The sequence below is a fragment of the Babylonia areolata genome, chromosome 21 (assembly GCF_041734735.1).
Source record: "Babylonia areolata isolate BAREFJ2019XMU chromosome 21, ASM4173473v1, whole genome shotgun sequence".
Lineage (NCBI taxonomy): Eukaryota > Metazoa > Mollusca > Gastropoda > Neogastropoda > Buccinidae > Babylonia > Babylonia areolata.
In genome coordinates, this window is record NC_134896.1 from 19,057,267 (window position 1) to 19,069,376 (window position 12,110).

The following is a 12,110-nucleotide window of genomic DNA, read 5'->3' on the forward strand; positions in this document are numbered from 1 at the left end:
AGTTTCCAGTCAATCTCTTCAGTAACAAGATATCACTTTGAAAAAGTGTCTGATATTTTCAGTTCTGTGAGACCAGCCAGACACAATGCACAGTGTTGGTGGGTTTGGTTGGGATTTTTCTTTTTTGTTTTTTTTTTTGGGGGGGGGGTCTATTTTTAAGAAAACCTTACCTGAAGTAAAGAAAAATACAATGACTTTTACTAGGCGTCTCAGCACTTTATCCTACAGATTTCAAAAACACCACATTGATCTTCTTTACGCTAGGTTAAATGTCATAAGCTTTTGAATCTTCAAAAGAAACCCCGAAACAATGTGTGTGGCATGAGGTCCCAGAATCACTTTTTGGTCCCAAGTCTCCAGAGATCAGAGGGAGATGTCCAACTGGTGCCAGATGTACGTCCCTTCTCCACATCTTGGACTGCAGGACACAGTACACTTCGCCAGAAATGGTTTAACTGAACTGGGGCAAAGATATACCCCTGGCTTACTCAAATGCAGGTCTCAAACATAACCAGGGCGTCACCATGGGAGGGACCTGACCTCTCATCTTTCAAGGACCAGCTGTTCATCAATGCTTGCATTTATTGAAATCCTCTGACCACACATGAAATGCAGAGAAAAATAGAGCATGCATGTGCAAGAGCCAGCATGTGTGTGAGCGTAACTGTGAAAGTGTGTGTGTGTGTGTGCGCATGTGTTTGCATCTGCATGTGCAAACACATTAGCATGCACACATCCAACTCAAATTAACAATCCCAGTGCTGTGCAATATATACTTTTACATTTAAATATTTAACACTCCCTATCACAACCAAGCAACGGAAAATGTCTACCCAACTATGCTACTCACATCCAATATTTTATCTCCTTTGCCACCCTACCTACATGACAAACCAACACAGCGGCAACAACAGAGACAACGCAACTCTTTTCCGACCCTGTCCACATGACAAACCAACAAAACAACACCACCACCAATAAAGGCAACCCAGCATAACTTCCCTCACCTGGGAAGACGCTGCCGAGACCTCCATGAGGGGGAGGGGTTTGTGGTGTACTGGGGGTGGGTGGAGTGACACACAAGGGGGAGGGACTTTCATCCTCCTCCGACGTCTTGGGGACGCTGACGTTGGGTGGGATGCCGTGGCTCTTGCTGGAGGAGGCGTGGCGATGGCTGGAGGGTTTGATTCCCGGGGACTTCAGCGAGTATTCCACGTACTTCTTGGGCTGTCACAGACATGCTTTACTTTATATGAACCGTCCACATAATTTTGGGGGGCAGTCAAAGATTTTATGTGTGTATTCCACACACCTTTTGGGCTTCAGTGATTTTACATTAGAATTCCACATAATTTTGAAAGATTTTATTGAATAGAATAGATTATGTCTTTATTACCAAGTGTACCGGGGTCACAAGGAATACTGAGGGGGATAGTACATAACAAGATACGAACATAAATCGAAAATCATACACAAACACAGATACAGTAGAAATTAGGATACATACAAGTGCATATCAATATAAAAACTTGTGCATACTCACACATGCACACATGCATTATATGAGTATTCCAAATACCAGGGAAGATCTGCAAGCGCTGACAGATAAGCTATCTAGGGTGAACGATACATTAACCCGTAGAGAACATCCGGGAGAAGAAATAAAACATATGAAATAATGTATTAAAAAATGTTTAATTAAAAAAAAATAATAAAATAAAAATAATCATAAGAATAATAATAATTACAGATATAGAGCAAATAAGCCCTCGAACTGTTCCAACGATCAATGGTCACTCACGAATTTAGGAGGCTGTTTGGCGTTGCGAGGCTCCAGCTCCAGGGACTTGGCGTACAGGTAATCATTGAACTCCTTCTCCGTCATGTCCCCGAAAGGGTTCAACCCTTTGATGAATGTCTGAACAACATAAGAATAAATGACAGCATCAGCAACACCACCATACACAACACACACAAATATACATGCTAGCACGCACTCATGCATGCAAACACTCATACATGCGCACATGTGCTGTTAACACACTGCACACACACACACAAACACACACTCTCAAACAAACACACACACACACATATACACAAACACAAATTTTTCACATACACACATTTACGTTGCTCACACACACATACACTTATGCTGTTCACACACACACACACACAAACACACACACACACACACAAACATACATACATATATATATATATATATATATATATATATATATATAAATCAACCCTCCCCCACACGCCCAAATACAGAAATTGTGTTGAGAATGTTGAAAATTAGGCTGGAGAGGATGATGATTTATTAACATTCTTACACTGCCAGAGCCTAAAATTAAGCTATTTACACAGTAAATGAAGAGGAAAGCACTATATAAATGTATGCACTATTTTCATTATTACTGTTATTATTATTACAATTATCATTACTACTAACATTGTTGTTTTATCAATATCATCATTAGTATCATTATTACTCATTACTATTATCATTCACATTTTTCACATCCATCCTGCTGATGCTACAGACACACAGTCCGACTCACCCGATGCATGATCTCCGACTCCAAACAGTAGGGCTGGTTCTGGAACTGCTGGATCTCACTGGTGATCTCTGCCACCTTGCGGCGCTTGCTGAAGTTGATGAAGCCTTCCGCCCGCTGGTTGTTGTTGTCCGGACGGGTCACGATGAAGTCTCGGTTCCCCTCCTCCGTCAGGAGAATGTTGGTTAGGTACATACCTGCGAACACGAACACACACAAACACACACACACACACACGTGTTAGATACATACCTGCATACAACACAACACGCACAACTGGATCATACTAATGGGGTTGGGGGTTGGGGGGAGTGTCAGCGTGTGTGTTCATGTGTATGTGTGTGTGTGTGTGCGCGCGCGCGCGTGTTGTGTGTGTGTTTGTGTGTGTGTGTGCGCGCGCGTGTTGTGTGTGTGTGTGTGTGTGTGTGTGTGTGTGTGTGTGTGTGTGCGCGCGCGCGCGTGTTGTGTGTGTGCGTGTTGTGTGCGTGTTGTGTGTGTGTGTGTGTATGTGTGTGTGTGTGTGTTGTGTGTGTGCGTGTTGCATACGTCTGTGTTCATACTTGTGTCAAAGTGTGTATGTCTAAGTGTGAAGAGAGCGAGTACAGAGAGGAAGCAGGCAAAGAGAGACACTCACCCAGAAACGGAACACAAGGGGGGTTGACCGAGCGCAGCTTCTCGCTGTACTTCTTGTAGTGATCAGCATTCAGCTCGTGGGCCTCTTCAAGTGCACGCACATACTTGTGGGGCACCTCCTGTCAACACACACAAACACAAAACACTGTGCTTTGTCCTGTGGTCTGACAGCAACTCTTCACAAAACTCAAAGCATAAACATCACAAAGCAAGCTGACCTTTACGGCATGATCCAGTATTATCATTACCAATACGGAGTATGGCTGCGTACATGGCGGGGTAAATAAACAAAACGGTCCTTTATGTAAGATGTTTCATGTCTGCCTGAGTGTGTATGTGTGCTTGACTGAAACCTGACTAAATGAAACAGAGTGCCCAATGGCAGCTGTCAATCAGCTCTACCCAGGTAGGCGGCCTGTTGTGTAAATGACTCCGAAAGTGCTTAGAGCTTGCTCTCTGACCAAGGATAGGCACTGTATAAGTATCCATATCATTAATTCATTCATTCATTATCACAGCTGACACAAAACCAACTTCATACTGCATGCCAGTCTCAGAGGCATGATCCAGTATTACCATTACTATTACCATTACCACAGCCAAAACAAAATCAGTCACACCATAAACGTAACACTGCAGGATGACCTTTAAATGTGATCCAGCATTATAATTCCCAACAACCCCATGACTCCTGCTGACGAGTATGCTCATCAGTGAAAGGCAGTCACCTCACTGATATACAAGAAACCACACAGATCAGGGTGTTTGACACTATTATGTATTTTTACTACTTGCTCTCAGGATTGTCTTTCTTTGAAAGGTAAATCCTCTCAGGATTGTCTTTCTTTGACAGGTAAATCCTCTCAGGACTGTCTTTCTTTGACAGGTAAATCAATAACACCATTGATAAGCATACCTTCTTCTTCTTCTGCATTCACTTGTATGCACACGAGTGGGCTTTTACGTGTATGACCGTTTTTACCCCGCCATGTAGGCAGCCATACTCCGTTTTCGGGGGTGTGCATGCTGGGTATGTTCTTGTTTCCATAACCCACCGAACACTGACATGGATTACAGGATCTTTAACGTGCGTATTTGATCTTCTGCTTGCATATACACACGAAGGAGGTTCAGGCACTAGCAGGTCTGCACATATGTTGACCTGGGAGATCGTAAAAATCTCCACCCTTTACCCACCAGGCGCCGTCACCGTGATTCGAACCCGGGACCCTCAGATTGACAGTCCAACGCTTTAAACACTCGGCTATTGCGCCCGTCTATAAGCATACCAAAAAACAAAAACCCCATAGTAAATGCGATTCAAACTCATGCCACACTGATTTCATTTAACCATGGTTCAGCAGTCAAGGGGTTAATACAGCTAATACAAATCAGTCAATCCTTTAAACACTATACTGCAAACCCACCTTGAAGGTATGATCCTGTATTACCATTATTAGAAGCAAATACTTATTGTGTTGTGTTGTGTTGTTTTTGTGTCAAGACAGACCTCTGTGTGAAATTCAGGCTGCTCTCTACAGGGAGAGCGTGTCACCACAGTGCAGCCCCACCCACTTTTTTCTTCTCTTTTTCGGTCTGCATACGCATTTGTTTTGCAACCAAACTGGATTGGTCTATAAAATTTTGTCAGAAACAACCATTTTATTGCAGTTGGTTCTTTTATATGCTTTAAGTGCAAGCTGAATACAAAACTTTGGTTTACTGTCTTATCTGAATGGCTAGCACCCAGACCACCATTCAAGGCCCAATGAAGGGGGCGGGGGGGGAGTAAATATCCCGGTCCATATGTGGGACTCAACCCTGTGCACACTCGCTTTCTAGTCAGGCGCTGTAAAGTCAGATGTATTTCATTCAAATGAATAACATACTCAATGTTAACCTGAAGTGCTTTAATGCTGTCCGTTTATTAATGTCAAACCATGTACGGGTTCTTGAACAGCAAAGGTTACTTATTATAAAGTGTGTTTACACAGAAATGAACTGATATATAAATAAACATACAGAAATTACTGGTGCGCTACAACTAGGCCATCGCTCCACTATTTTACCACCATCACAGCTGACACAGATGGGTCAAACCATGAGCGTCACAGTAGCGAACTGACCTTGAAGGTGTGGTCCAGCCTGTAGACGTGGGCGGAGTTGAGAGCACTGACCACCTCCAGCACCCCGTTGAAGTTGTTGTGCTCCTGGAACACCAGCATGATCTCCAGGATCCGGGACACCACCGCCACCCGTTCCTCAATGTTCTCTGCCTCCAGGATGCACTTCTCCAACCAGAATGTGAACTGCAGCAAGAAATGTAAATAAATAAATCAATAACAATAATCATCACATTGCTTTATAGACTGAAAATTACAGTAAGTCAGTAGAACAACAGTTGTACCTGACAGAACAATTAAAAACCAGGCAGGACTTAATGAAAGTCTGAGAAAGAACAACAGAGAAACTTTTAAGTATGGACGAACATCAGAGTCAGAAACTTATCAATGCAAAAGCTTACTTTGTGCTGCAAGCTCAGATAAGCGTACTTAACACTACCTTTCTTTATTCATTTTTTGATGGTTCAACAGACAAAAAAAGCTGTTATATTGCCAATTCAATAGGCAATATAGTGTCTATAAATACATTCTTACATCCACACAAACATACTATACACAACATACATGCACACACTTTACACTACACACACATACACATACATACACACTGCACACATATGCTGACACACATACACACTGTACACTACACTACACAACACACACACACACACACACACACATACACACTACACCCCCACCTCACCCACACACACTCACTACACACACCAACCGTCACACCGCCACACCCACACCCACAAACACACACCTGTGTAGAGAAGTTGATCATTTTTAGCAGGTTAGGAGAGAGCTGGTGCTTGTTGGCCTTCATCCAGGGACTGCCCACCAGCTCTGAGGGCTGGATGGCCCGGTACAGGTCAAACTCCACCAGTGTCACCTGCCGTGCTATCTCCACTGGGTGCAGCTGCACACAACATTCTACATCTGACGCAGACACACAATACTTTAACTCATTCTACCCCACAGCTACATGCTTGCTACTACGCCCCTGGACCAGCACTACATGAGACCACTGCAGTAAAAAGTAGGGTAGTTCACTAAAATAGTGAAAATCGATGGAGAACTGTTTATCTGATCCGTCAAACAAAGCTTCGTTTCCATGCTTCTGGAATCCTTAAACGTTTCAATTCAAAACACCAATTGTATCAAGCAAGAATAAACAAAATCAGAATAGTATGTTGGTATGAGAATTCTCATACCAGGTCGACAAGGTAAGTAATTATGGTACCACATAACTCAAACCTTGAGTGGAATGAGTTAATATCTTAACAAGAGAAATTCATGTGTGGCATACGCTACACAAACAATACTCCAGAATCACAGTCAACTGATATGAATACATGAAAGGCACGAATAAAATGCTAAGGTGATGTGAACCTAACACACATGCAATGATTATAGTCTCAGTCCTTCAATATGAACATACACATCCAAACAACCAATCACACAATTGAACAGTAAGAGAACATCCAACTGCCTTTTCCTTACACCCCTTTTGGGGAATGGAGGATTAAAACAGATGAACTAAAGAACAAAACAAACATGAAAAACAAAAACAACTAATATCCGAACTCATGTATCAAATACAATGTAAATTTTACTTCTTGAAATGCATGCACAAATTCAAAACGTATCAAAAAAATCTATAAAACTGCCTTGGAATAACATGAAGACAAAAACAAGAAACAAAATCATCTCTTGTATCGGTATATCTTTGAAAGTAGAACTATGAAGCTGAGCTTATTACTTTAAATGTTATGATCTACAGACATCTGCCATCTTTCAACTTTCTGAAATTGAAAAAAAAGGTTTTCTCAAATCTGAAGACATCGGTCCACAAAAACCTTAACATGACCTAGATCAGAGAAACTGATGGGGGGTCAGTTCAGTTTTGTTAGCTATTTAAACCTTCTGCATCCAAGCATTCAATGGCTCATGATTTGAGAGAAAGGCAAAAACTAAATATAATTGGATGCAATGGCTGAGTAGTTACAGCACTGGTCCTTCAGTTCAATCCTGTTATCAGCTGCCTGCTGGGTAAAGGATGGAGATTTTTCTGATCTCCCAGGTCAACAGATGTTTAGATACCTGCTAGTGCCTTAAACTTCCATTCTGTGTATATGCACACACACACACACAAACATTAAAACACCCTCTAACTGCAATTAACTCACCGACATTAGGTCACAGTCTTCCAACTTGCGAGCTAGGTGCCACTCAATCTTGGGAGGTTTGCCTTGGTAAGTGAACTCTCTTTCTGTGTTTATGCTCTCGATCTGGGAACACACACACACCACACACACATATTTCGCGTCTTCACTGAGTGGAATTATTTCCTTTTTTTATGTACTGTATTTCTTTTCTTGTTTTAACTTGTGGTGTTGCACCCTAACAGTTCATAAAACATAAAATACATACAAATGAACAAAGCATCTGGACATGCTGTCTGCCTGGTTCAAAATTTACAGTTCTGCTTGTCAAATGTTGGATTTATTTTTTCTAAATTCACCAAAGCGCTGTTCAATTGCCCAATGCTAACGACACACATAATACTCTTTGAGTTGTTAACTGTGCGCAATGATACAAATTATGTGGGAAGGATACATTTCTAGCGGACTTCAGCAACAACTTTATCATAATGTTAACTCAATCAAAATGATTCGTATGTGTCTAAAAAATATGTCTGAATGTATGTGTGTGTACACTGAATATAGCTGTTAACAGACCATATCTATAAGAAATAGAATGTGTGTGTGTGTGTGTGTGTGTGTGTGTGTGTGTGTGTGTGAGTGTATGTGTGTGTGTGTGTGTGTATGTGTGTGTGTGTATGTGTGTGTGTGTGTGTGTGTGTGTGTGTATACATGTGTGTGTGTGCACATGTTTGCATGTAAACTGTTAACAGACCACATCTATAAGAAACAGACTGTGTGTGTGTGTGCGCATGTGTGTGTCTGTGTGGCTGTGTCTGTATGTCTGTGAATATACTCACACACTTTTAACCAGCTGTAAACAGCTGTTACTCCCTCACCAAAAAAAAAAAAAAAAAAAAAAAAAAGAACCTACCCGCCTCTGAATGACCTTGATGATGGAGTCCGCCATCTTACGCATGGCCTTGCCCTTGATGTTCAGCAGGAATTCCCGCAGGTTATCCAGCAGTGTTTTGTCCCGCTCAAAGTCGTAGAAGTGATGGTCCACCCAGTGCCTTAGCACATTCACCACTCTGCAACCAGTGAGTCATGAAAGTCATTTCATGAAGGGCACAACAGCTGATTGTCTGTGTCATGTTTTACAAGCTTCTGAAATATACTGACATACTGACAGCATCACATATAGTATAATGTACCTGTTCAAAATGAGCACAGGAATGATCAAATTACAGTGCTTTATCATCCTACAATTTGTTCAATATGAAGATACAACATTATCTTAACCCAAAACTTTCCTTTCTTCATGCGAAATTCACAATCATGTGGTTGTTTCCCTGACACCCTCTGGACTTCACAACAATGTAGCTAGTTCCTGGATAAACAAGTTTTTTGGTGCTTTATTTTGGTGGGTGGAGGTTCTTTTGTTTGTTGTTGGTTTTGGGGTGTTTTTTTTGCGAGTTTCCTTTTCTCAGAGATGAGGGGTTTTTTGTTGTTTTTTTGTGGCTTCAATTGCATGCAAGTCCACAATGCAAATTTTATTTTTTAATTCATTCTTTTCTCTTTTTTTCCCTTTTGTTTAAGTACTCCACATACTGCTTTCTCCTTGGCCAAAAAAAAAAAGAAAAAGGAAAAGAAATCAATCATGAGAAAAATCACATTCATTCTCAATTTTTTTTATCAGTAGTAATGGTCAATTGCTGTGTTCTTTTATGTTTGAAGCATGTTTACACATGACTGGGTTTTTTCTTGCCCTGATGGATATAATGTTTTATTGTCATTCACACAATCCCACTCATCAGAATCGCTCATTGTGTTTGTGTATGTTCACATGTGTAACTGAGTGTCGGGAGTGGGGAAGGATACACAACAGCTGCCATCAACACCAACCTGAACTGCACGGGTTTGACGTATTCCTTGCGGAACCGTTTCAGATCCTCTCTGATGCGCATATTGTGCTCAAAGTTGTCGTCTTCTTCTGGCTCCATATGGGGCTCCACAATGTCATATCTGAAACAGAAAAATCAGACTTTTCATGTAATTTTGTAATGCTCATGAAATCATAAACACCAAATATAGTTGTGATGTTTCTAAGTGTTAAGCCAGCAGTCTGGAAAGTACCAAGACTCAAAGAGATATCAATTCTTCTCATCTTTGTATTCTACTAGAAACTTCCTGAAACAATTGCAGACACTGTGTTAAATTTCTCTCTGCACAGAGCCCTCTTTATATCCTCCTGGAGACTTTGAATTTCTGACAATACGACTGACTTGTTCATGGTATTTTCCAAAGATAAAACCTCACGGCACTACTACCAGTTGGTGTTGAAAGTTTTGTATAGAGCTGAACTGTACAGCGTATGGGATTGTCATTTCAGCTGGAAGGTGATACATATTTATTTGATGAAACCTCTGCTGAGTGTGATAGCGGTCTGAGAGAAATGGTCACAAACATACACACACACACACACACACACACATTCACACAGAAGCACACACATGTGCACGCTTTTGATGTACACCACTGTGTCTGTCAGTTCTTTAGCTGTGGTAAGTCTACAATTCCTATACCTTATATCTCATATCACAGAACAGTTGACTGAGAACTCAAGACACTGTCACGCACCAGAGATACCATTCAAAGACTGGCCCATAACAAGACAAGAGAGGCTTTTCTTCACTGCTGGCTGCACTGTACGCCAGAGGGCATAACGGGCAGTAATAAAGTATATTTCATTTTACTGTTCTTTCTTTAATTTAACATCATTTCACTTTAAGTGATATTAGACTTAAAATGTTTCTGTTTTTGTACAAGATAAGTGCTGTATTTTCAGTACATCTGACCCAACCCACCTCTCCACCAGCAAGTCCAGCAGCTCCAGAGGGGTGCAGAAGGACCGGTAGGTCAGCAGGAAGGTGCGCACAAACTTGGGGTCAGCGTACATGTGGTAGGTGAGCCGCTCCACCAGCTTGATGAGTGTCCCCCCCTTGATGAGGGGGCTCTCCGTCGACGATTCCTGCTGCTCCTCGAACAAGATGTTCTCGTCAGAGTCCTGCACGGCGAAGCGGTACCTGTCGCTCGGGGGCATGATCAGCGGGTGGCACTTCTCCTCCTCCCGCAGCTTGCCGTCCAGGATGCGCTCCAACATGCTGCGTCAATGGTAACAGTAATTATCATAACAATAATGGTGATGATGATCATCATCATGATCATGACCATGATGACCAACAGATGACAATCATGATGATGGTGATGATAATAATAACATATTGTTATATAACATTTATTATAATAATCATATTGTCGCAAAATAAATCGTATATATGGCACTGAATCTTGTGCAGTGATATGGTGATGATGATGATGATGATGATGATGATGACAACGATGACCAACTGATGACATTCATGATGATGATGACATCAACGCAACATTTATCATAATAATCATAGTAATGATACTAAGAATTTCCATAGCAAAATAATTCATTTATATGGCACTGAATCTTGTGCAGTGATACGGTGATGATGGTGATGATGATGACAACGATGACTAACCAATGACAATCATGATGATGACGACATCAACGTAACATTTATCATAATAATCGTAGTGATGATACTAAGAATTTCTGTAGCAAAGTAAATCAATATACGGCACTGAATCTTGTGCAGTGATATGGTGATGATGATGATGATGATGATAACAATGACCAACCAATGACAATCATGATGATGATGATAACAGTTATTATAATTATCGTAGTGATGATACTAAAAATTTCTGTAGCAAAACAAATCATGTATATGGCACTGAATCTTGTGCAGTCATATGGTGATCATGATAATGATGATAACAATGACCAACTGATGACAATCATGATGATGATATCAACGTAACATTTGTCATAATAATCGTAGTGATGATATTAAGAATTTCAGTAGCAAAGTAAATCATATATATGGCACTTAATCTTGAGCAGTGATATGGTAATGATGATGATGACATCGCTGACCAACCGATGACAATGATGATGATGATGATGATGATAACATAACTAAACCATAATAATCATAGTAATGATACTAAGAATTTCCGTAGCAAAATAAATCATTTATATGGCACTGAATCTTGTGCAGTGATACAGTAATGATGATGATGATAACGATGACCAACCGATGACAATCATGATGATGATGATAACATTTATCATACTAAGAATTTCTGTCGCAAAATAAATCATATATATGGCACTGAATCTTGTGCAGTAATATGGTGATCATGATGATGATGATAATGATGACCAACCGATGACAATCATGATGATGATGATAACATAACAGTTATCATAATAATCATAGTGATGATACTAAAAATTTCTGAAGCAAAACAAATCATGTATATGGCACTGAATCTTGTGCAGTGATAAGGTAATGATGATGATGATGATGATGATGACAACGCTGACCAACCGATGACAATCATGATGATGATGAGGATAACATAACATTTATCATAATAATCATAGTAATGATACTAAGAATATCTGTAGCAATACAAATCATCATAGAGCACTGGATCTTGTACCAGTGATATGTCAAAGAGCTTACACACCGATCAGTAAT

The 12,110-nt window shown here is 40.6% G+C and overlaps 1 protein-coding gene across 1 annotated transcript in view; it reads right to left on the reverse strand.

Moving 5' to 3' along the window:
- The window catches only part of LOC143296219 (son of sevenless homolog 1-like), a 41,012-nt gene that overhangs the window by 11,935 nt on the left and 16,967 nt on the right, over positions 1-12,110 (reverse strand). Inside the window, exons 13-22 of the mRNA XM_076608038.1 lie at positions 10,338-10,634; positions 9,376-9,495; positions 8,405-8,561; positions 7,516-7,617; positions 6,090-6,245; positions 5,327-5,509; positions 3,202-3,319; positions 2,571-2,764; positions 1,802-1,918; positions 1,008-1,227 (exon numbers count right to left, since the gene is read on the reverse strand). Of these exons, the coding sequence (XP_076464153.1) occupies positions 1,008-1,227; positions 1,802-1,918; positions 2,571-2,764; positions 3,202-3,319; positions 5,327-5,509; positions 6,090-6,245; positions 7,516-7,617; positions 8,405-8,561; positions 9,376-9,495; positions 10,338-10,634 (1,664 nt within the window). The remainder of the gene's footprint in view (positions 1-1,007; positions 1,228-1,801; positions 1,919-2,570; positions 2,765-3,201; positions 3,320-5,326; positions 5,510-6,089; positions 6,246-7,515; positions 7,618-8,404; positions 8,562-9,375; positions 9,496-10,337; positions 10,635-12,110) is intronic.